Source organism: Lissotriton vulgaris, chromosome 3_2, assembly GCF_964263255.1.
Source record: "Lissotriton vulgaris chromosome 3_2, aLisVul1.2, whole genome shotgun sequence".
Taxonomy (NCBI): Eukaryota; Metazoa; Chordata; class Amphibia; order Caudata; family Salamandridae; genus Lissotriton; species Lissotriton vulgaris.
In genome coordinates, this window is record NC_141690.1 from 155,849,717 (window position 1) to 155,876,554 (window position 26,838).

General features: G+C 47.3%; 1 protein-coding gene across 3 annotated transcripts in view; it reads left to right on the forward strand.

Moving 5' to 3' along the window:
• The window catches only part of TBC1D14 (TBC1 domain family member 14), a 944,726-nt gene that overhangs the window by 547,339 nt on the left and 370,549 nt on the right, over positions 1-26,838 (forward strand). For all 3 annotated transcript variants that reach the window (XM_086964122.1, XM_086964121.1, XM_086964123.1), the window contains one exon: positions 26,173-26,291. In XM_086964122.1, coding sequence (XP_086820248.1) covers positions 26,173-26,291 — 119 coding nt within the window. The remainder of the gene's footprint in view (positions 1-26,172; positions 26,292-26,838) is intronic.

Here is a 26,838-nt window from a genome sequence, read left to right on the forward strand (position 1 = left end):
TGCAATCAGGGGAGCAAAGGCAAGAAAAACGAGTGCAATCATGGGGCAGAAGGCAAGAAAACGATAGCTTAATCGCTCGCAAATGCAAGACCTATTGCATTTGCACCCACACAGAGCCACACACACAAAGCCACCCACACACACATACAGAGCCAGGCACACATAGTCATTCACATAGAGCCACCCACACAATCAATCAATCAATCAAAGATCTATATACACCAATATCTATATGGGTATGCAGTTTCGTCCTCTACATATTTGCCCATCAGAAAGAATCACTGCAGCTTTATTTAAAAACATGCCATGTTTTTGGCTTTTCAAATATTAATAACTATAAGACATATTTACAGTGTGAGCATCACAAACTGAATTATAGCTAGGTCCTTGAATGGGAGACTTTTACACTATGATACTTGTTGAATCGACCTCAGAAAGATGAGAGGCTGACACAGCCCTTTATTGACTCAGAACTATGCAGTTCACAAGGCTGGGCCTCTGCCCACAGATTGATCCTGCGGCTGCTTCCTTCTTCTGTGTCCAAATGGCACGGGGACACTGCCTTAATGTGTCACTAGCAACCGGAAATGCACTCCTCAGAGGATTATTACATAGGCAGACTACGTTACTCAGTTTATTTATGGGGCATATCTGAACCCAGCACTGGAATAAGGTACCAGGAACTTCCCTGTCTGAATTAATACTAAAGTGCTTATAACTCATTAACTTTATTATTGTGACTCAGATTAGCTTCTTTTTACCACTTAAGTAGTAATTTATGGCTTCAAATTCCTGAAAACATACTTACACATTTAATCTAAATTACCACAAACAACAACAATTCCGCTTAAAGTAAAATCAGGAAATTCACTATAAAAACACAGATTGTAAGTGACACAGAAAATACATAATATAACTATTCCCAAAGCAATCACTTCCTTTACTCGCAGAACCCACCTTAAGAAACATTGAGGGGATCGGGCGTGATCGAACACACCTCTTATCTGGTCCTACTGGCCCATACCATTCCTAGGCTGCCTATGGGCTGGTGCTGACCAAAATAACATGTCCAAAGTTCGTATGAGGAGCCTCCAACATGTGAAAGAATTTCAACAACTCAGTCTTCAAGTGCAACTCTTCTTCACCTGGATTGACAAATTTCGAAAACCAGAACATAAACCCTCGTCTAATATTTATATTATAATATGTCTTTAGTATGGCACTCCGGCTGCCAAGGTCGTATTTCAGAGGACTAAGGGTCAAACACAGAGGAGAATTGGAGAGTGAGCAGGTGGCCGGGAAAAAAAATACGTCAATTAGTTTACGATTGATGATTCCTACGCAGAGCAGAACAATTTGGTCTTCAGTACTCTTCAGAACTTCCTACATCCATGTTCAAACAGGGTGCAGCGTAAGAGCCTTTGCAGCAAAGGACTCTGACCCTAAAACTGTGGAGCGCCGGGGGATGGGGCAGCGCCCGGGGGGCATGGGGGTGACAAGAATGAGTGCCAGGTGACGGGGCAGGACCCAGGGGGTCCTGGGGGTGTCAAGGAGTGCCGGGTGACGGAGCAGGGCCCGGGGGGTGGGGGGCCTGGGGGTGACAAGAAGGAGTGCCGGGTGATGGGGCCGGGAATGGCTCCGGAGGGGGCCTGGGTGGCAGAGGTCTGGCCGGGCAGTATGGCTGGCACAATAGCGCGGTGTAAGCTCAAGAGAGAGGGTGGGGGGTGCTGAGAGGGGGCCGCTAAGCTGATACATTATTATTAAAAACAAACACGGCCCCCAGTCCCCCCGACCCTCGAATGCTGCAGCGGGGTGAAGCCTGCGCTGAGATCACAAGTAAACATTGTAAACTTACTGTGTGTAAAGCAAAGGCGGTGGAGCTTTGAGCGTCGCTGCTGTCCAGGTGTGGCGTCGTGTCAAGAAGAGCTGCCAAATGCTAGTTTGGGGGCATTTAAGTAGCAAACCAGTTTGGGGGGAAAAAGGGGCGTGTTTGTTAAATAAAAAAGGTTTCGCACTTGCCTTCAGTCTCGCCAAGAAATGCACGTGAGCGAGAGATGCTTTGCTAATGTGCACTCATCTGACGAGGAGGTGCGAACCTTACAGGTCTCCGTAAATCCCTAGACTAGCTCTGTGTGGGTGTGGCATTTAATGCAAATAAAAAAAAGACGCTACACCGCTTCCCATAGCGCCTCAGCTCTGTACACTAGGTGAGGAAGTAAGATTTGCGAAATGCCCCCCTGTAAGTTGGCTCCGGTATCAGACGCCTGTAATGGCGTGCATGTGAGCCGGCCAACCCAGTTCCCAAATCATCAGGACACGGCCCACCGGCAGCGCACCCCTCCGCAATGGTCTCAGGCTCAGGTTCCGACTTCACGCCTGCTGAAGACAGTATTACAGGCTTAGTGCTGTCTGTGGACCGCATGAGACACTGAGGGCGCTGCATGGGAGCCCGGAGACGGGGGGAGCTGAGCCAGGAGTGGAGGAGGTAGACAGGGGGTAATGTATGTTGACAGAGCTCCGTATACCAGCTGCTACCCGCATTCCAGTCTAGCGCCCCCCTCCCTGACGCTGAGATCCTGTGCGGGCGGGCTGCAGACACCAGACTATCAGCAGCTCAGACGTGTTCAAGAGCTCTATTGAGTGCCGGGAGGGGGCGTGAAAAAGACACGGCGGGGAGGACAGCAAGACGATCTCATCAGCGGGAGGGGAACAAAGACACGGACACCGGGAAGGGGCGGGAAAAAAGATGGCGAGGGCGAGAGCAGCCTACCTCAACCTTACCAGCAGCAAAATGGCGGCCTCAAGCATCCTAAATTTTTCGGATTCGGGGGCGTGTTTTGCTGTCCTGAGTGACGGACGACGTCACGAGCTAAAGAACAGCAAAACCTACGCCCCCGAATCCGAAAGAGACGGGTCTTGTTTGGAGTGACGCCCTTCTCTTCCAATGGCTGGCCTCCGTTTAGGAAGCCAGCCAATGGAAGCGAACGGAGCAGAGAGGCGGGTTTAAACTGCCCTACTCCAAAACATAAGATCTCCGGACCGGAAGCTATGCTTTGCGCAACTTATAGGTCCCTCGACCTAAAAAGGAGAGGAGAAAGCGGGAACCCCTGCCTGGTGCCTCAAGTTATAGTGAGCGAGGTGGACAGGTGACCATTGATAAGAACTCTAGCGATAGGTTGTGTATATAATAGTTGCACCCATGATATAAAAAGTTTTGGGAACCCCATGCTCTGCAGAACGGTAAATAAATATTTCCATTCAACCGAATCGTATGCCTTTGAGGCATCAAATAAAAACGCAGCAACTGGAAACTCAGGCGCCACTGTCTGGATCAAGGAGAATAAAGTACTCAAATTATTTGTAGTAGACCTACCAGGGACAAATCCAGCTTGATCCGGGAATATGATTTTTGTCATCAGGAGGGATAGTAGAGTGACCAGTACTTTGGCTAAGATCTTCGCGTCGCAGTTTATTAACGAGAGTGGCCGGTATGACTCGCAGGCCATGGGGTCCTTCCCGGGCTTTAAAAGAGAAGTAATCACTACTTCTCGCATTGAGCGAGGCAGGATCCCCATCTCCAGCGACTCCTCAAACACCTCCCGGAGCACCAAAGCCATAATATCGATGTAGCACTTGTCAAATTCAGCGGGGAGACCGTTCAACCCCGAAGCCTTCCCATTTTTGAGTGACATGATCGCCTCCCTGATCTCGTCGAGTTCGAACGGGGCGCTGAGGAATGTCCTGTGCACATCACTCAGCCAGCATAGGGCAACATCCCCCAGGAAGTCCTCAAACCTCGCCTCTCCCACACTCTTCGTGGTGTACAGTTGACTATAATGCGACACAAAGATATTGAGGATTCCAGCAGTATCTTGACACGTCCCCCCTTCTGGCGTATTAATTTTTAAGATAGAATTACTAAACTGCGGATTCCTAGTGACCTCTGCCAATGCTTTCCCCGGTCTTTCACCTTCACAGTATCTACGTGCCTTCCATTGGCGCCCCCGAAACTTAGCCTATCTCGCCCCCTCTTCCTCATACTCTGACAGCTTGTCCCTAAAATCCATGCGTACCTGCCCGTCCTCCCCACGCACAATGAGGGCCTCCAATCCCTTCAGTTCTCGGTCCAGGGCCCGTATCCTGCTTTGTATATCTCTTAAAACTCCAAAGCTCTTGGAGATACAATATCCTCTAACCGTAACTTTAAACGCCTTCCACACAACTTCGACACTGTCAACAGACCCCTTATTGGAGGGAAAGAACACCGCAATCTCCTCCCCTAGCTCCGTCTTAAACACCTCATCCAGCAGTGCATTAGGTTGCAGCCGCCACTGTGGTCGAGGTCTGTCCCACCCTGGCAAACGCAACTGTATCAGCACAGGACTATGATCAGAATATGTTCTGGGTAGATGTTCGGCCCTCATGAGACCCGTATTTAACCCCCGTGATATCAGACAGTAATCAAGGCGTGCCCAGGTGCCAGTGTAAGACGTGAAATGCGTGCCCTCCTTACGAAGTGGATAAAGAAAGCGCCAGCTATCAATCAGCCCTCCCTCTTCAACAATACTCTGCAGAGCTTCTCTAGACCGGCTTTTGTAGTGTGCAGCCCCATCCGCCCTATCCTGAGCAGGTACCATAGCAACATTAAAATCTCCCCCCCAAATAATGTGCATAGAGCCAATGTTTACAATCCTACCCCACAATGTCGTAAAAAATTCAGGCGTATCAACTTAGGGGCATAACAATTCACAATGGTCACAGTGTCAGACCCCAGGCGTCCCCACACAATGATGTATCGCCCAGCAGAATCTAGGATTTCGCCCAGAACACTAAATGGCATTGATTTTTTAATCAATATGGCAGTGCCCCTCGCGTAAGAAGAGTAGGATGAGAATAACCTAATTCCAGCCCACCTACTAGCAAATGTATTGTGGGAGCAGGGAGGCATATGCGTCTCCTGTAACAGCACAATATTAACCTGAATATGCTATGATCTTCCTGCCCTTCTTTGCATCATTGAGCCCTCGTATATTCCAGGTCAAGATCCTTAAATGTGAGTCATTCCCATCCCCTGCCATCCTGTATCACACACTGTATAAATTTGCCCTGTAGTATATTCAAGTACCTCTGTCTCTCCACATCATGAGTTGCAACTGGACCACACTCAGTGACTGCCTCCCCTGCATGAAAAACCCTGGCCCAACACCACCACCACCCCCCACCCACTGAAGCATCCCAATCATGCCAGCTACACACCATCCCAACCCCCTCCCCTCCCCCCCCCAACATAGCCAAACCATGGTGCAATAGGGGTACTCCCATCGGGGTGTCTCTCCAGGTGACGCACATAAACCTTGCTTTTAGCCAGGGAACCTCTAGCTCTTATCAGTCACCAGTGCTAGCAAGGGCGTCCGGTATAAGGATATGAAATAGACTACTTATCCCATTTCAAGCTGAACAAATGAAACATCAATAACAGGCAATATACATTTGTAAAGCATCAAACTCTGTTATACATTACAGTCTTGAAGTGCCAGAAGACCATCTACTGTTGCCACACCAGTCTACGTGTATCCACACCAGACAAGTTCCATCATTTCAATACTACATGTGATCATTCGACATCCGAGAGTGGCGCCTCTTCCGAACCCTCTTGATCGTCCGGGACAGTTTTATGCCTTCTCAGCGCCTTCAGAAATTTCTCCACCGATTGTGGCGTGGTGTGAATAGTTTGTGTTCCGTGGTGGGTGATACGTAGTCGTGCAGGATATAATAGGGCATAATCCACCTGCTCCTGGCGTAACTTCTGCTTCACCCCATTGAATCTGCGTCTCTCCTCTTGCACCGGAGCCGTAAAGTCCGGGAATATAGCAAAAGAGACTCCGTCGTGGTTAAGCTGTCTCTTTTCTCTCGCCACCTTCAAGACCACGTCTCGGTCCCGATAATTGAGAAGGCATGCTATAATGGGACGAGGGGCGGCTCCTGGAGGCGGCCGCGGGCCAAGCAATCTATGCGCCCTCTCTACAATGAATTGGGCTGAGAGGCAGACCCTCCAGGATATAGCGGCATGGATTAGCAAATTTAGCGGCACAAATATGGAAATTTAGCGGCACAAATATGGAAATTTAGCGGCAGTTTTGCGGCACATTATTTCACTCATAATCATTCATTTTCAGCCTCAAATCCTGGAGGGTCTGTACAGTGCATTACACAAGCGGGGGAGGGGATAGGCAGCGCCTAGGACTGGACTACCAGCGTGTCATCCCCTGTGAGGGTGCTCTAGCAATGTCGCCTTGTGGTACCCGCCAGTGACGCCACCCACAGCATTGTTTAGACTGCGTGTGCTGTCTATCATAGAATTTTTATTCGAACCCCTAACCTGCCAATATATAATTCTGTAGCACCAGACTCCCCAAGCTTTTTTTTGGGGGGGGGAGGAGGATTGGGGGCTGGTTGGGGTTCAAAAGTGCCTCCTAGGTACTTCTCGGCGTGTCCTTGCACATACAGTGCCATGATCTGTGCTACTGGTCTGCTTATAACAAGCATTTGCAATGCAATAGATCTCGCATTTGTAAGAGTTTGAGCTAATTCGCATTATAAATGACAATGCCTTTTATTTATGTGTTCTGAAAACCTGCAAGCGGTGCGTTGTACTTATAGTGTTTGTTACGAGAAGTTTTTTTTCTCTGGCAATTATAGTGCTCCCAGAGAAACTTTCTAAAGCTGCATGATGTGCAGTGCTATTTTGAGAACACCCCAGAAACAGGGCCGGACTGTCTACGGGGCGTTTTGGTGGGCCTAGAAGCTGGGGGCCGATTTCACTGCGGTGGGGGCTGATTTTATGAATGGAGACCTGTATGTACTTCTAAATAAAGAAAGCAAAACAAATGGTTTTAAAGCATTCTTTAAAACCATTTGGTTTTTCATTGTTTACTTAGAAATGCCCGGTAACCAGTCAACCAGTGAGCCCTTTGGCACTGTTACCTCCCTGCAAGCTGCCGACGAGGGAGATGGGGCCTCATGTTCGAGCTTCGGTGTCAGCACGATATTTTGTAATTATTTAAAATTACTTATTGTCCCCCTTGCCCACACAAATATAATTGAAAGAAAAAAAACAGCAATCCTAGCAATTTTGTAGGGGTGGTGGGGGGCGCATATTTGCAAATAGCTCATTAGGTGCATTTTTAGTCTGCAAGCTGTTACTTGTAGTCCCGTTTAACCCTTTATAAATTCACAGCTTCAAGTAGAAAACACCTGTACCAGGTGAGCTATTCAGACATAGACCTGGGAAACTTGACAGCTCTGTAGCAGTCAGAGGACCCACATGTCTGTTTCCTACTGGATAGTTTTGGAACTACTTGAAACAATTCCTGGGCTTGGATTTGCTTTTATAAATTTTAGGTGACAATGCTAGGTATTTCTAGAAGCTTTTCCACTTCTTCAGATGAATGCCGTTGGGAAGTGTCACACAAAGTTTCACACATAAGACATGAGAATATCACAGAGAAGACTATTGCAATTGTAGAAATATTATGCATAAGAAGCTGAAAATGTGGCAGCCCTGTACTATGGGCATCTCATCACGCCACAAAGCCCTCCGCTGCTCCAAATGTGAAAGTAGAAGAATGTAAGGCTAGATCCCAGATTCAGGGACAGGACCCAGATAACGACAAGCAAACAGCGACATGCAGGGACATCTGACTTATGCTGGTTTTGTTTAAGGTTATTCTAATCTCCTAATAAATCTAAAGGAGGAGGGCCAAGAAGTCAGATATCCTGGGCATAGGAGTAGTGGAATAGGATGGGGGCCTGAGATCACCAGGTATTATTAATTTGAAGTCATTTTTTAAACAAAACTAATTTATTGATTTATTCTTTTAGGCGTGATCATTACTTATTAAGTGATCCGCAGTGCTCCATCAATGTAACACAATTACAGCAAATATGAATGACCATTAAAATATACAATCGACAGCCAGAAGAAACTAAATTACAACAAATCATGTCATGATTTCACAAAAGGAAAGCCTCCCTAAAACATCCCCAGAAGCATAACTATGCTCACTCTTTGCAGAGCTGTACATTGGTGTAGCGCTAGTTGGCGGTTACCTTTACACCATTAGACTAGCTTGAATACAACATCTATGGTAAGTAAAATAGCAAGAGTGACACTGGCCATAATGACAGAAATACCTGAAATAACCTGAAATAACAGGGGAGCACAAGTCCAAGTAGGATGATGGAGCCCCTAGCTAAAATGCAGGTTGTACTAATGCCAGCTAGGATAGGCCAAACACCTCTGCACCCGTGCTGCTTTATGACGGACTTAGGAGCGGGAAAGCTCTGTTCTCCAGGATTAGGGGTGTCTTTCATAGATTCACATGCCTGAATCATTCCCCGTCGTCGGAGTGGGAGTCCCACGGTATATAAAAAAGTAATAAAATGCCATAAAACATATAGCAAATATCAGAAATACCTAACCAGGAAGTAAAGTAACCCCAGTTACTGTAGAAAAAACCTTCACAATCGTGACTATCCTAGTCATTATGTCTTAGTCCAAACTGCAGCCAATCAGGCGACAGCACCCACCAGAATGTTCTCCCCAGAGGCTCAGGCTCTCAGATTTTCTACCGCACGTCGTGTGAAGGGAGTCTCCCTGAGCTCTGCTCAGTTTTTTCTTCTACAGTTAGTTTCTTCAAGTTTCACAGATGTCTTCTTCAAAATCCCTGTTCAGGGCCTGTGATTCTTGTGGGAAGCAAAGACTTTTCAAGGAAGATCCCCACAAAAAATGTTTATATTGCCTTTACCCAGACCATAAGGCAAAGGAGTGCAAGATCTGCCGGACCTTCCCCCCTAAGACCATCAGGGATAGAGAAGGACGACTGCTATTGTGGCTTAACAGACTCAAGGACAAGGAGGATCCTTTGTCTGAGGTAGGATGCTTGGCCTCTGGGTCTTCATTTCTTTCTACTAAGAGGAAGGCTGAAACAGGAGTTTCATCTCCAAGGGCGAAGGTGGCTAAGAAGGCTCAATCCTCTCAGGATGCTCCTGGGCCTAGTACTTCGAGTAAGACTCTCCCACCTACTAAAGGAGATAGTACGCCCTCTAAGAAGTCTGGGAAATCTACAGTTCCCAAGAAATCTTCTAAATCTGCGCCTCCTCAGTTGCCACCATTGACAATTTCAACGTCAAAAAAGGACTGTTTCCTCTCATGTGGCCACGTCTACCACCTGCACTATGACTTTCTCCTCTCCAAAGCCTACTCTTGTCATGTCTTCAACTTCATCACCTACACTGGTTCATGTTCAGATCAGGCCTATCTCGTCGTCGACAATAGTCCCGTCGACGACGGCCAAGGTACCGTCGACGAGTTCCTCGTCTACGACTATGATGTCGACGGTTGGATCCCCGTCGACGATGAAGTTGGTACCGTCGACGAAGCCCTCGACGTCGACGGCCTTTCCGTCGACGACGAAATCCTCGTCGACGATGAAGTCCACGTCGACGAAGCCACCGTCGACGACCTCAACGGCGTCCCCGTCGCCGATGCTATCGTCGACGGCCTCGTCGACGAAGAGATCCTAGTCGACGGCGAAAACCACGTCGACGAAGCTACCCTCGACGACGACCCCGTCGACGACGATACCGTCGACGAGACAACAGTTTCAACAGCAAACGGAGGTACCGTTGACACCGCCTCTATCAAGCTGCACTACTATGCAAGTTTGGTCAGCGCAGACAGCAGGGATTCCGTCACCATCACCTGCAACTACGGCTAAGCTGTTGAAGAAAAGGGCTAACTACTGAGACGATTTCTTCTACGCTAGTAGTACCAGATAAACTCTTGGATTCCGATGAGGAAGGATCCTATGAGGATGAAAATTTTGGAGCAGCTAGAAGTCCATCTGACCTCCGAATTAAGGTTCAACAGGATATAGAGGAAGAGATGAAAGAAACTGAACCTACTTCACATGCAGACAGGCCTGCTCCTGGTATGCAGATGCCTGACGATTTGTTTCTCAATCTGCAGTATATGCTCAGTGATTATTACAGACGTTTCCCACCTTCTGAGTCTGGCGAATCTCTACTATCTACACCAAGACCTAAGACAGCGACACCACTTTCGAAGCAGACGCAGCCAGTGGCTACTGTGACGTTGGAGGAAGGACGTCCAACATTACCTGCGTCGGAAGTTTCAGCTCCTCAGGCAGGGGAGGAAGAGTCCTCAGACCATGAGGAACAAGAAGAAGGAGAACTGGACAATGTGTCAGAATCGTCGGAGTATGAGGATTATAATGCAAACACGCCTTCTCCGGCAGAACACACTACATCTGAGTCACCACCCGTAGACATTGCCTCATTCCACAAGATCATGGATAGAGCAACAAAGCGGTTCATGATCACCATGGAATCAAAGCAAGGACAATGCTTCCTGTATGATTTCAAGTCTTCACCGCAGAAACAGAGTTGGACCATTCCGATTATAGAATTCATCTGGAAGGAAGGCCTAAAGATCTTGTCCAAGCCAAATTCTTTACCGGCAGTGCTCCCAAGAGTAGATAAGAAATATAGGGCACCAAATTCTTCTCCAGCGTGCCTTATCGGACAAGCTAAAGCAGACTCTGTGGTAACGCAGGCAGCGCAAAAGAGATCTTCTAATCCAACATCTCAAGTCTTTGTTCCGCCTGACAAGGATGGAAGACGCCTAGATTCTATCGGGAAGAAGGTTTCGACTATTGCAGCTACGACCATCAGGGCCGCAAACTCCCTAGCCATTTTAGGAAGATACGATAGGCAGATGTGGTCGGACATCTCGCCATATATGGACAAGCTTCCCGAGCCAGATCGAACTGAGGCGAAGAAGATCCTTCAAGAAGGAGAGTGTGTCTCCTCTGAAATAATTGACGCTGCGGTGGACGTTGCTGCCACTGGATTTCGGCAGCTAGCGGGTGCAGCTGTTCTCAGGAGGCAAGGATGGTTGAAGGCAACATCCTTTCGGCAGGAGGTCCAAACAAGGATTATAGACATGGCATTCGATGGAGAATTCTTATTTGGAAAGCATGTTGATGATGCTCTGGAGGCCATCAAAAAAGATACTGAGACAGCACGTTCGCTGGGTACTCTACAATACCGCAAGTCTTCCTTTCGTGGAGCAAAGAGGGAATTTCTCTAATAGAGGAGGTTACGACCAGCAACGCTCCTATTCTTCCGCCCAGGGAAACCAAAGATTCCAGCCATATCAGCAGCAAACATATTGGCAGAGGAAAGGAAATTTCTCTCAACCTCGAGGAAGATCTAATTATCGAGGAAGAGACAATAAAAAATGAGGTACGCATCCTGCCACCACTTTCTGCCAACCCGAACCAAATTGGAGGAAAAATATCCCCAAATTACTTAAATTGGTCCAAAATTACCACAGACAAATGGGTTCTGGATGTGGTAGCCAGAGGTCCCATTTTGGAATAAGTAAAAACTCCCCCAAAAGGACCGCCTCCAGCGCACCTCAAGGAGCTGTTCACCCAGATCAACACCATGATTCGGAAGGGAGCAATAGAAAGGGTACCTCATCATCAGGAAGGAAAAGGCTTCTACTCAAGATTTTTCCTTATTCGCAAGAAGTCGGGAGAATGGCGTCCCATCCTCGACCTGCGTGCCCTAAACAAGTTCCTAAAAAAGCTGACATTCAGGATGCTAACACTTCAAGAAATCCTCCAATTTCTTTCGGCGGGAGAGTTTATGGCAACACTCGACCTTCAGGATGCATACTTCCACGTACCGATTTTTCCCAGGCATCGGAAGTTTCTGAGGTTCAGAGTGGCTGGCAGGGACTTCCAGTTCAAAGTTCTTCCATTTGGACTGCGTTCAGCCCCCAGAGTGTTTACGAAGATACTGGCCCCGGTGGCTGCCCATCTTCGGTTGCAATCAATACAGATATATCCATATCTGGACGATTGCCTTATCAAGGCCAGTTCTTTCGACATGGCGCAAGATCACATTCAAACAACTCTATCACTGATGCAAGACCTGGGTTTCTCAGTAAACTTCGAAAAGTCACACCTCACGCCAGCAACAAGAAAGACTTTCTTGGGAGCGACACTGGACACCAAGCTCGCCCAAGTATTCATCTCAAGGGAAAGACAGGAAAAGATTCAACGATTTGGCTGCGGCACGGTTATTAAAAAAGTGTGTTTCAGTGCGCATGTTCAAGTCCTTCATCGGGATGATTTCTTCCTGCATTCTTCTCACCCCCCAACTGTCGTCTTCGGATGAGGCCCTTGCAAGAAGAGCTCAGTCGCCAGTGGATCCAGGTATCGGGATCCTTCGAGGATATCCTCCAAATTACGCCTCGAATGCGAAAAGCAATAAAATGGTGGACCCACCGATCCAACATACAAGAGGGATGCTCTTTCCTCACGGAAGTGCCCAGGGTCATAGTAACGACCGACGCTTCAATGACAGGCTGGGGTGCACACCTCCAAGGCATGACGGTCAGCGGGAAATGGAACCAGATCCAAATGAAATGGCACATAAACAGGCTAGAGTTGCACGCCATATTTCTAGCCCTGAAGTCCTTTCAAGCGACTCTGGAAGGTGCCGCAGTTTTGATTTGGACAGACAACACCACCTGCATGCATTATCTGAACAAGCAGGGCGGCACGAGATCAGCCCGGTTGTCGCAACAAGCACAAGAGATCTGGAATTGGGCCCTGACTCACAACATCCATCTCTCAGCGGTCCATGTTCCGGGAATCGCAAATGTGTTAGCGGACTCTCTCAGCAGGTCCGGGGGCTGCACTCACAAGTGGGAACTGCAGCTACCATCTCTAAACCGCATCTTTCAGATATGGGGGCATCCGGATTTGGACTTGTTTGCGACATACCAGAACCGGAATTGCCCATACTTTGCAAGCTGGGTTCCCCACAAGGACTCGTGCGGGGATGCCCTTTCGCTGAATTGGAATCAAATCTTCGCATACGCTTTTCCACCGATACCTCTGATCCCGAAAGTCATCAGGAAGATGAAGAAGCAGCCATGCCGGTTGATACTTATTGCTCCACGATGGCCCAGGCAATACTGGTTCACCGAGCTACTCCTCCTCTCGGAATGCAACCCTATCCAACTTACACGCATTCCGAATCTTCTCTCCACCCAGCAGGGCAGAGTGTACCATCCGGACCCGAACTCGCTGAAATTGTCAGCTTGGCTCCTCAACACATGGAATTTGCACACCTAAACATTCCACAAGATTGCCAGGAGGTGCTGGCGAAGGCCAGAGCTCCATCCACGATCAAAACCTACAAACTTAAGTGGAAACGTTTCTGTGCATGGTGCCAATCTAATGGTCTACATCCCATTCATGCAAAACCGGAGCAAATCCTTCCTTTCTTTTTACATTTGGCCAGATTTGGTTTGGCACATTCTACTCTTAAAGTCTTCCTAGCTGCCATTTCTAGATTTCGTCAAGATGGATCAAACTCTTTGTTTTCTGTACGGATCATACAACAATTTTTCAAGGGATTATTTCGTATGTTTCCGCCTGTCCGGAAACCTCCTCCTGCATGGCATCTGAATGTCGTACTAACTCAGCTCATGCGTCACCCTTTCGAGCCGATACATAATGTGGACCTGAAATTTCTGACATGGAAAGTATCTTTGTTATTGGCCTTAACATCTGCTAGAAGGGTTAGCGATATTCAGACATTTACATCTAAAGCGCCTTTCATCCAATTCACCTCGGACTCAGTAGTGCTGCGGACTAATCCAACGTACATGCCTAAAGTGCCTTTGGATTTTCATCTGAATGAGCCGGTTGTCCTAAAAACATTCTTTCCAACCCCACAGTCTACAGCTGAAAGAGCACTACATTCGTTAGACATAAGAAGATGTCTTAAGTTTTACTTATCAAGAACTTCAGCCATCCGCAAGACAGATCAACTGTTTGTGGCTTATGGTCGACAGCGCCAGGGCTGTGCAGTTTTGAAGCAGACCATTGCTAGATGGGTCTCCTCTACTATTGGACTTTGTCATCAGCAGGCCGGTAGACCCTTACAGGCCTTACCAACAGCCCATTCTACAAGGGCCGTTAGCTCTTCCACTGCCCTTTTTCCTGGTGTGCCTCTTCGACAGATCTGCAGAGCTGCTACATGGTCTAGCAGACACACCTTTACTAGACACTACTGTCTAGATTCAGCAGACGACGCAGATGCTTCGGTTGGAAGAGCAGTGCTGCGTAATCTTTTCAAATAAGGTGAGCCTCTGTTCCACCTCCTCCTATATGCTCTTTAGACGTTATTTCAGATTTTGATGATTATTGTTATAACTGGTATACTGTTATATGTGTGTATATATATATATATATATATATATATATATATATATATATATATATATATATATACACACACATTTGATACTCTGATACACAGGTGGTTCTCCAGTATTGGTGTCTTTCATAGATTCACATGCAACCCGCTCGCCTCCCCCCAGAGACTCACTCAGGCATTATAGGGTTTCACTCCCGTGCGAGAAAATCTGAGAGCCTGAGCCTCTGGGGAGAACATTCTGGTGGGTGCTGTCGCCTGATTGGCTGCAGTTTGGACTAGGACATAATGACTAGGATAGTCACGATTGTGAAGGTTTTTTCTACTGTAACTGGTGTTACTTTACTTCCTGATTAGGTATTTCTGATATTTGCTATATGTTTTATGGCATTTTATTACTTTTTTATATACCGTGGGACTCCCACTCTGACGACGGGGAATGATTCAGGCATGTGAATCTATGAAAGACACCTATACTGGAGAACCACCTGTTTACAGGTAAGTAACTATTGTTCCTCTTCACTCCCCCACCAACAGTACTGTAGAGGAAAAAAATAGATAGTGGTGCCAATTATATCTCATGCACCTCCTAAGTTCCCCACTTAAGGTGTAGTAGGTTTTCAAGTCGCCGCCCAATAGCAGTCAGAACGTAGCTATCCATGCACCTCAGGGCAATATGGCTGCAATGGTACGCCAAGCAGCCTCCCCCTCCGGCCCACTCAGGCAAGCCAACCAGGAAGCGCCGCAGATCATCAGGGACCGCCTGCACCTCCAGCTCCGTGTGTTATGGCCCCGATTGCAGATGCGACAGGCACACTGATCGTCAGGCTCCTTGGACTCACTGGGCTGCCGGTGTAATGCTCAGTCTAGTCAGCCGCCATGACCACCGCCATTTTGTGAATCTCCCAGGGACACGAGCCCTACATCTAGGCTCCAATGCTATCAAGCAGCCTTCCACTGTAGTGTCACTGTGCTGCCGCCTACCAGGCAGGGGCTATCTCGTCTTCTGCTTCGACCGCTGCTAGCATCTGTCCAATACCAGGCGGCAAGACAGTCGTGTGAAGTCCGTATGTGCTCTATAGAGGCATCACATCAATCACGTAATGGCTTCCCCTCACTCCCGGCACCGAAGCAACCCACTGTGTACACTGCTATCACGCTATCAGGTCACGCTGAACGCAACCAGTCACCAGTGTGGGAAATTAGTTCTGTTTCGCCGCAGCAGCATTCGCCTCATATGCAGAATCAGTGTCCCCCAGTTATCGCTGTCGAGCTCAGGCGCGATATGCTCAAGCTGCCACAATGGCTACCGCCATTTTAGCACAGCAGGCTCTGCCCAGTACTATTCCCAATCCGTCACCTTACTTCCTTATCAAATGGCATTCGCACCTCGCAATGAGGCCTGCCAATGCTACCCTCCGCCTCCACAGTCGTCCGTTGCTCGTGTCTCTCGGCCAAGCAATCCGTTCACCGCCTCGCGGCCTGTTCACCACAGGGAGGCCGCGGCGCTCACATACTTATCGCCGCCATCTCTGATCTCCACAGCAGCGCCGAGTTCTTCCCGCAGGTCCGTTGCATTCAACAGGAGCCGCCCCGATCGCCACATCACCTCCGATTTATGCAGTCCGTGGGCAGCACAATTGTTTAGGCAAACCAACACCACCGTCTTTGCCTGCACATAGGGACGTAGAACAGGATAATTTCAGGATAATTAAACCGGACAGCGGGAGCCTCAGAGATTGGCGGCCATTCCGCTTGTGCGTCACCTAGCGCCCCCAGATCCTCCAACATCGTTAAGATATTAGGTGAACATTTATGAACTGAGTGTGTGCTGGCCGCTCAAAAAAGTCAAAATCTATAATATGTAGGGAAGCAATGGAGAAATTGCCTGCAGAAAGAAAAAAAAAATTATAGCACAAGTCACTTAAGAATAAATCGTACCATCAAGTACTGTACAGGGAAGGAGACACAAAGACCAGAGTAACATTGGCTATGCATAAGAAGAAATAAAATATTTTATACATACTGTAATTTACTGACACACAACACACACAGGACTCTGAGATATGCCCATATGCCCATACTGTCCACTAGGGCATTGAAACATTTAAATCACGACTAGAGAGTAGTTAGATCGGAAACGGCTGGAACAACATGAGCTCAGCCACGCATTTCCCAACAGCGCAAACGCTTCCATAACATATGCCTTACAGTGTATGCTTGGTTAAGGCAGTGCCGGATCTAGTTGCTGGAATGGGCTGGCTGAAGAAGAAGCAGGAAGAGGAAGGATCGAGAGGAACATGGTGACGTTAGTGGGCTTGCTTTTTATGGGTTGGGGCAGTTTTCCGGGCTGAGTGGGTCGGAGTCGTTTTTAGGGCTTGGGATAGTTTTTAGGGCTCAGGAGTCGAGGTAACTTTTAGGGTTTGGGGGGCTTAGATAGTCTTTAGGGCTGGGGGGTCGAGATAGTTTTTAGGGTTTGGGAGGCTCGGGTACTTAGGGCTTGGGGTAGTTTTTTAGAGCTGGGAGGGTGAGGTCGTTTTTAGGGTTTGGGAGGAGGGTTTGGGTCGTTTTTACTGCTCCGGGGTAGTTTTAGGGCTCATGGCATGGGGGGTAGGTGGTTACTCTTACCTGATAAGTCTTAAACATGCCTATGTCTTTGCCATTCATGCCTTAAAACCACCTATTTATGTGTAAAGGCATGCCTGGTGAAGGCATATGCATGTTTAAGACCACATGGAACTGGCATGCGTTGTAATCGCATGTATGGTTCCGTCACACAACCCAGTTATATAGCCCATTTACATTAGAGGAAGCAATAACTGCATTAAAAGAGCTGAATACACAAGGAATGGATGGTCTTCCGACAAAATGGTAAGAGACCTACAATAGGAACCAGGTGAACAAACTCCTCTAGGTCTCTCAGGAGGCCATAGCGCAGGGTATCCTACCAACATGTATGAAAGGGGCCTTAATGATTGTTCTGCTGAAGTCTGTAAAAGATCCATTGGACTTTAAGGCATACATTGCTGTTGTCCATAAGCAAGACTGATATAAACATAAAACTTGACATTTGGTCCATAAAGACCAATGCTGGTTTATACCTGGCAGGAGGACAGTGTTGACAATAGGAAGGTTAAGACGTACAATGTGTAAAACTAAAGGAAGTGACTAAGGAATGGCACTGGTATCTTTATACACCAAATAAGAATGCCTTCAGTACAGTGCCATCGGGGCAATCTGTTGGCTGTTTTGGGGGCTGTGAACTTTCGTCCACTGTTCAGGAAAATGGATAGGCAACTATATTCGAACCCAGTGGTATGGGTGAAAACTAATGGGGTATTCGCCGAAGAATGGAGACTGGTGCAGGGAACAAGACAGGGATGCCTACTTGTCCCCACAACTGTTTGCTTTGGCAGTGGAGGTGCTGGTATGATAGTTGAGTGGTACAAAAGGGGGTGGTGATGGACGGAGCATCTGAGCCAATCAAACACTCACACCCAGTCAACAGATCTGGGTTTAATCCATCACCGTTCTTTAGCCCACTCTGCCACCCCAGTTCAGACATGGCCATATGCAAATCAGTCTGACCCTGTGCCTCATGGGAACAGTCCAGCCCGAACTGCCAAGCCATGCCTTCCCTGGACCAGAACAAGCTTCTGAGGACTGGTTTTTGGGATTTCAGCCGTCTTCAGCCCGGCTTGCTTGAATCCAGTGGCAAAGTGAGCAAGGGACTCACGTCTGAGCATACCCTGCCAACTTATGGCAAACAAAGCGGTAAAAAAGGGGGTGGTGATGGACGGAGCATCTGAACCAATCAAACACTCACACCCAGTCAACAGATCTGGGTTTAATCCATCACCGTTCTTTAGCCCACTCTGCCACCCCAGTTCAGACATGGCCATACGCAAATCAGTCTGACCCTGACGCTGTGACAGTTGAGGCATTCACTTAGATATGCTATAGAGGTTGCGATCCACAAGTATATAATGTATATGCAGATTATTTGCTTGTTTACTTGACACAGCCCTCTGAATCAGAACTGCTACTTACGAGCAGTCTGGATCAATTTGGTGAGTAATTATTTAGTGACAAAGTATTGATGTTCCCATTAGGTGGATTAGTGAATATGCCGCATTACGCGCTACCACGGATGGTAATGCCTTGCTCCCAGGGTAAATTTACATATTTGGTAAATATTGTGATGCATACAAAAATCAAATTTCACACTTAACAGACTAATTGATGGTCTCTAGAACTCCTTCCTGTATCTCTTTCCCCCTCTGTATAAAGTGCAGAATACCCATTGCAAAAATATTAGTACTCCTTAGGTGCTGCAATTCCATTTGAGAGACATCTAGCCGCAGATTCCTTTCCTTTGAATTCTCCACAGGCACCAGACTGGATCTGGAAAGTTTTCTACAGCAGTGCCTCTCCGTGTCGGAAGAGGGCATGAGCGGCTCCGCAGTGATGTTGTCTACCGGGTAGGACTTTGACAGTCCATATAAGCCCTCCCCGACCTGCTGACATCCGTTTCTTCCTTTCTGCGCGTACAACGTGGATCCGGAGAGCGGTGCATATGGCTGTTTTTTGCCTATCTCGACATTTTGTTGACAAAACAGTGTGCTTTTTTATGGATGTCCTCAAGGTTCAAACCCTGTGGGTCCTGTGGACAGCAGAAGTTGGCCACAGACTCTCAGAGTATTTGTATGTGGTGTCTTGGCGAACACTATGACTCGAGAGAATTAGTGTAATATATTGTACAGCATAATTTTATGATTTTAATTAATCAAATAAAGTGATTTGACTTGACTTGACTCCGAGGAATGTGACCCCTGTCACCAACTTCAGCCAAAGGCGTTGTGGGAGTGCCACATGAAAGTCTTGGTGTGGCGGTTGTTGCAGTCTCCACATCGTTCATAGTCACCTGTTCGTCCCAAGGGCCACTCGAGAGCGTGCTCCAGAAGTCCTTCCTGTAAGCGTCCTTCGACATCAAAGGGTAAGGTGCTCCATAAGCTGTCGAAGTCGCCTTCGCCACATATGCACAGCGTCTCTGGCACCCCTCCCCATCCTCCGGGTGAGAAGTCTGAGCGAGAGTCTACCCCATGCCTTCCGGTATTCCCTGGAGCCACGGCGACTTGGGATTTTGGAATATTATCCTCCCTGTTGGAAAGTGCCCAATTTTTCATGGTTGCCCCCCACTTTTTGCCTAATGTTGATGCACTTTGAGTGAGTATGCCCTGGGTTCTTGCCAAACAGGTACCCAGGGCCTATGTTTTTTCCCTAATCTGTACTGTTGCAAAACCCAATTGGCAACTTTCTGGCCACGTGCAAGCCTCTTGTAAAAGGTACCATAGGTACCAAGGGCACTGTGACAAGGTAAGGCCTCTAAGGGCTACAGCACGTTTTGTGCCACCCTTAGAGGCCCTGTAACGTTACACACCCACACTACACTTTGCTCTGCACCAAAACACACAGCCTGCAATGGCAAAGTCGACATGGCACACATCCCTGTATGCCATGCCTACAAACCACTGCCCTGGCATAGGTAAGCCACCCCTCAAGCTTGGTGCATTATACCAGTGGTGAGGGTATTGGTGCATGAGCCCTGTACATGTACAGTGTCTGAGTCCAGTCTTAGACATTGTAAGTATATGGTTTGGGAGTTGGTCATTACAAACGTGACAGCACCATAATGGCTTTACTGACAAATGGGAAGTTTGACCAGTGTGGGATTTAATGAAAAATGCGCTCAGCTGGCAGCTTAGAGATGCCCCCTGAAAAATTACCTAATCTATTCCTGGCTGAGTGGCTGCTCGCCAGCTGCCACCACCAAACATCTTTCACGACCCCTGGGTCGAGAACCTGCTGCTCTCTGGGTCCTGAAACAAAGCACATCCTGGGTTAAGGTGCCAAACCTCAAACCTCCTCCCCCAGGATAGGGAGGGTTCCACGAAGGGGAAGCTTCAAAGGCTTGCCGCCTTTGTAAGCTGCCCCTGCCATTTGCTGCTCCCAGCAACTGGCCACCACTGGTTCTGACCAACACTTTGTGCCGGAGAATCAGTGGGAAAACCAAGTAAGGAGGAGAGTTGTACCCACCTTTGCCAACCCTACCCCTCAGGGGGAGGGGAGGGTGAAGCACAACTTAGTCTCTACCATCTTGAAGATGGGGTGGACCCAGCCAACAAGAGTGAGGATAATGTCCCCCTCCCCCTGGAGGGTGGCATAATAGGGGAAGGAAGGGACCCATTGGTCCCAACCTTTACCTACCTTAAACACCCCTACATTTAGCATTTAGGGGCAACCCTGAACCTTACCTCCTCAGACAAGAAGATATAAAAAGAAGGACAGAAGGAGCCGTGCTAAAAGCAAAAGAGTACGACACCAACTGACTTGGCCCAAGCCCTACCGGCCTGGCCCCACCTTAAACCTGCTCCGGCGAAATCCCAGCGTGTTCTACACCCAGCAGCCCCCAAGAACCCAGAGGACCTGCCCTTCCAAACCAAGACTTTGTCTCCTGTGAGCACCGTATTTGCTCATCAACAGACTCTGGCTCCGGCCAAATCTGCAAGTCTGCACCCGACACCCACGGCCCGAGTTCGAGTGGTTCAACACCACAAAGAGGTCTCGGGGATTTTGACTTGGGATCTGGTGATGCCTCACATACCTCAAGTCTCCATCCGACGCCTGCAGCCCCTTTCTGGAAGATCCCCGCGACATCGGCCAGTAAGAAAAACCAGACACCAAAAGACACCCTTGCACCCAACACCTCATGGCCTTGGGTGACGCAACCGATAGTGTTTTGGCATCCCTTAACATCCCAACTTACCTCTCCAACTATTGGTTGCCTCGAAGATTTTTATCCCCGAGCCTGCAGTGATTGTTGCAACCAGAGAATTCCCATCGAAAAGAACTGGGCACCCAACGCCATAACAGCACCCTGCACCCAGCTGCCCCTGTGCCATTGTGGGTGCACCTTGTGTGCTACAACGGATCCCCCTTTGCCATGCGTTTAAGTCCAGGATCTTTGCTCCCACAACTTTGTGGCCTGCTCATTAGCAGCCATCAACTGGAGGCCCCTTGTTCCCCATTGGATAACATTGAGTCTCAACATTCTGCACTCGGCCGCCCTAGTGCCGCTCACGGTGCTTGGAGAGTGCCTCATTGACCCTAGGGGAACCCTTGTTCTAACCCCAGAAACCCAACTCCCAAAACAAAGTACTTACCTTGAAACCGATAACTGCATTTTCTACCATAGTATTGCTTTGACTGTTTTTCTGTAAAAAGTGTGGAGTTGGAAATTCTATGAAAAAGCATACATGTGTTGTGATAACAAATTGCATTACTTACCTTTAACCAGGAAATGTACCAGTGTGGCATCTAGGTATACCACACTGAGTAAGAAAAGTAATCTGAAAAGTAACTAAAAATAAATCCCAATAGTAACTGTAAAGCAATTGCAATAGTAACTGAAAAGTAATTTTCAATGTTGGCTAACCTGTAAACAAACTAATTGCATTCTACTGTATTTCAACTGTGTTGAACTGCATTATTCTTGCACAGTGTTACTTTACGTATCTACGCCAGGCCTGGCCTGGTTCTAGAAATAAAATACAACCAAATACTATTTTTATACAAACAAATTAGTCTGAGTTCAGTCTTTGAGTGTGTGACATTATTTCTTGCCTGGGTATGTACAATGAATGCTTAACACTACCCTCTTATAAAGCCTTACTGCTCTCCCAGACTACAACAAATAGAGAGTTAGGTATTATCTACCTTTACCTCTGCCTACCTTTGGGGATCCACTGGACTCTGTGCACACTACACCTTACTTTGGTATAGTATACACAGACCCAGCTTTCTACACTCCCTTCATGCTATCTTTGATTCTCTGCCTTCTCTGGTGAGCGTCTTAGCCCCAAGGAGGCCAAAGTAGCCTTGACTGAATCCACGTCCTCCGCATCAGTCAAGCCCACTGGATCCGTTGTCTGATCCTTGTTGGCTCCGGTGCACAGTCCTCCGGGGTTCCTACCTGCAACACCAGTGTCTAATCAGCTGGCTACGACATAGACTTCGGTGCCAGTCTACGGTACTATATCTCTGTTCTCCGACATCGAGGTGTTGCCACATCGACACAGACAGCCTGAGGTCGGCGGGGAGGTTAATCTCTGGCTACTTTCTTCGGAGGAGCCCCCTACTGTTCCTCCTTCAGGAGACCAGTGTTTTGGTGTAGATGGAGATGAAATTGGGTTTCTTCTAAACATAACTGACACTACTCTGCCTCCTCTGGAGGTTAACTGGATATCTGAACTGGGTGGGGTTAGTGGCCTGGAGTCTTCCCCTTCCTCAGCCTTGTTTTCTCCTCCCAGCCTCGCTACTGAGGATATCTCTCTGCTTTCGCTGATCTTCTGCGGAGGGTGGCTGTGGATCTGGAGATGCAGTTCCCTTCTGTGAAGGTGGCCAATGACCCCTTTATTGGGGTGCTTCATCAGGACCAAACGGGTTGTGCCTGTGCTCCCCCTCATTGAAGCCTTATTTGATATTTTGTTGGGTCTTGGGCTAAACCCGTTTAGGGGGCCCTAGTGGACCGTTCTATAGCTCATAGGCGCCATCCTGCCTCTGAAGAACCGATCTGCGTCCACCGGCAGCCTACTCCACGCTTTGTGGTTCAGACTGCTACAGCATCCCCGACATCAGCACCCTTCCTGATGTCCCTGCAGACAGGCAGTTTAGGGGTCTTGCTTTTTCTGGCCCATATATCTCTTCTGCCACTGAGTTCCGTCACTTAATTCTGCTTGTGTTATAAGTCGGTTTTCTCATGTGTTGGGTTTGGTCTCGATCCTTCTCCCCTTGCTCCCAGATTAATCTTACTCAGTTACTTCATGGTGGCTGACAGGCAGCTAGATTGCTTATTCAATGTGCCATGGATACCACAGAGTTTGTCCGGTGAGCCATGGCTCTTTCAGTGACACTTTATTGGCCTGCTTGGCTACGCACTCCTGGTTTTTCGGAGGCTGTTCAGTCCGCCTTGGTGACTGTCTTTTGATAGTCAACATCTGTTAGTTACTCAACCCGACTCTGCTTTATGCCATTTTCAGGACAGTCGGAGTAGAACAGACTCTTAGACCCGGTTTACTGTACTTCTGTTCCTCTTCTTCCTCCCATACTGAGCTTGTACGGGGTACAGTCTCTTTGATTCCCTTAATATGTCAGCCATTCTAGGGCAGTGCCCATTTGCTTTTCCTTTCAGCCTTCACCTATAGGTGGCACCCAGTGAGGTGCTCCTGCAGGTATTTTATTACTTCTTTAACTGTCAATAACAGGTTATGGTCCCAGTTATTTTGGATGCTTATTGTTTTATGGGCATATTGATTGTCAGCGCCTGTTGATGCAAGGTGTTCTTTTGCTTTTATACCCAGGTTCTAGTTGGGATATTTTGCTGTAATGTGCGGATGCACTGTAGATTGTTTCTTGTCCTACAGGGTACTTCATCTGTATGCATTCCTACCTAGGTTTCTGGCACTTTAGTAACCCTTATAAGGGACTTCAAGTTGTGTGCTTTGGTAAGATGGTGCAAGAGGTTTCTCCTTGCTTCTACCCCTTCCCCAGTTTTGTTGAGTTTATTCTCCTCACTAGCCAGGGGTATTTTCCTTACAAACTACCTGGTGCCATTTCTTTCCAAGAAGACTCAAACGAAAAGGGTATAGTTCTTAGCCTATAATATACTGTCTGATCCTGTCCTAGACGGTATTCCTTCTTTAGTCTATTTCAGGCGTTGGTACTCCTTGTGCTAGCTCTCGCTATCCACTGGCAAGAAGAACTATAATCTTTTCTATTACTCTCAAGGCTTCATGTGGTTGTATCTTGTCCACATCTTAACATTGGTGGAGTACTCTGACAACTCCTTCCCTTCTATGCCACTGCATAGACCATTTTTCATCTACTTCGGCCATGTGCAATGCTGTTGTTGCTTTTTCTCTTTTGGGAAATGTTTTTGTGCTTTTTTGGAAACCTTTCCATGACCATTCGAACCCCAAATTAGTTACTGTACTGGTTGTTCTTCAGATGTTGCCTTCTACCCCTCTTAGGGGTTTATGGCTGTTTTTGTCTTACGTTTCTTATTGAACATGTGTTCCTTGACTACCCTCTCTTGGGTTTGTTTCATAAGGAGGTTTGGTGATCATTTCGGAATCATTTTCCTGACTGTTTCCTTCACTTCTCGTGAGCACAGATAGGGTTCAAACCCTGGGGGTTCGTTATCTCATGAACTAATGGGAATGTAAAGGGACGTAAATCCAAATTGGTTTTGGTACTCTGTGTAGTGTCCTGGAATGCAGTACGTTTTTTCAAAATAACATCCAGTGTTCGATTTTGGTAAGCTATCTCCTTTAGTTGATAGGTGTTGGTGGATCTCGCTTTGTGTGCTCAGTCAGTCTTGAGATCCTTGTCCTTAGATTCTTTAATTTCTACAATCTTGCCACAGACTTTTGGCAAGAACCAGGAAGCAAGCTGTCCTGGGAGAGGGCAAGTTATTACCTGATGAGTTAATTGCCACTGTACATTGTATAATTGCATTGCCACTATACAGAGCCACAGTTAATGTTCACATTAAGAAGAGCTTGTGCCTTAGTTGGGAGGAGTTAGATGCAGACCGGTGTGACTGTATTTTTTACACACCATGGTAATTGCACTCAGTGGTACTTGCCCTCAAGTGTATTTGCACTACACTGTGGCTCTTCCGGACCCACTCACCTTAACAGCTTGGACATCCCTTCCGTGTTCACAGGATTCCACACCTAACAACTCCTCAACCTGAGAATTAGAATCTGCTGGTTTGAAGGTGGTCGGGCAACAGTGCTGCCACCAGCATCATAAGTTGTAGACTGCACCCTCCCACAGTCCTGAATGGAGAAGCCCCCTGATGTGAGTCATTCTGTGAAGTAGCTGGGCCTGTGGAGCTAGCCTGCGGCTGACAGCTGTAGGCAGAAGCAAGCAGAGGGTATCTAAAGGACCAGGACTCCCCTGCCCCCATCTACAGCAGCAGACAGCGCTGACAATCGTGTTAGTAAGTGGGATGGCGAGGAGCAATTCACAGAAACTGTTGCTTAATTTTAGGCCAACAGTCAAGTGCACAGGCTGCCGCTAGTAGCCGAGGTGTGTGTTGGCGGATTACTGAGGCTGCAGTTATAAGGTGTTGAAGGGTCACAGAAGACAGATTGCGGCAATGCATTTTAGGGAAAGCGACCAACAGCAGACTGTGAGGGCTACATAAGCATGTCATCAAGGTGCCGACATGATTGTGGCTGGAAATATGTACATGTAAGGGTGAGCTTGTAAATGCAAAGATTTGTAAGTGCAGTGCACCCCATCTCATTTTTAGCCAAAGCACACTCACAAGTTCACAATTCTAGGTCCAGAACGTCCACAGTCAACCTTTGTTACGGATCCTTGGTCAAGTCAGTTGTGCATACATAAAAGCCATTGGGGACCACAACATCTCTCATTACTTATACTGGACAAATGGAAACGAGCTATTGCAGACTCAATACTCTTTTTGGTACATTGAGCTTGTTCACAGTATCTTCCTAGTAATCTAGCATTCCAATTTGCCATAGAAATATATTATGTGTCCGTATAGTTGTTTCTGATTTATAATTTTACTTTAAATTAATTTAAAAAGAAAGTGGAAAATCCTAGATTGACTAAATGTAATCTAATTCTAGATTCTGTTTTTGTAGCGTACATTATAGCTACAATTCGTATGGTGTCTCGCCAAAGACGGATTTAGTTTGGTTCAGGTATGTAATGTTAATCCAACTTAAGACCAATGTAATCTCTCTGGTTTCACAGGAATATGAAGAAAGAACTGGGCGAGCTCAGAAGTCCCCACCTCCCAGGCAAAGCGTGAGGAAGAATCTGGACTTTGAGCCTCTTTCTACAACTGCACTTATCTTGGAGGACAGACCTCCGTAAGTCCTATCTGATTGTCTGTGATTCTAGTGAAAAGTAAATATGAATATAGAATACAACTTGCCCGTTGGTAATTGTGCATATTCTTTGTTTTTTTCTCAATATACTACGTAATGTGTGCTGGGAAGAACAACACACAGTTGAGCAACTGGGTCTTAAAGTTAATTTCCTCGGACCTATTGGGAATGTCCTCTACTAATACATGGGTATTCAGCTTCCCCACCTCACTACACATACTGTGCTCTCTACCATACCATGGGAATTCTACTTCGCCCTACAATATTATTGTCACTCCAGTTCCTGTTCAACACGATTGGTATGCCTCTTCCAGACTTCGGTTTTTCACTTCTCTGATTTTCCCATTTTTATCAATTGCATCTGACTGTACATCAAGTGGCGGTTGTGCAAATCTTGTACACAAGTTGCTCGTAAATATTTATTTATCCCAAGCAATGTAATTATTCCAAATTGTGCTCTTGAAAAGTACCAGATGTTGTATTACCAATTCATTTGCATCAATGCTTAATATGTAAATACAACCCAGAT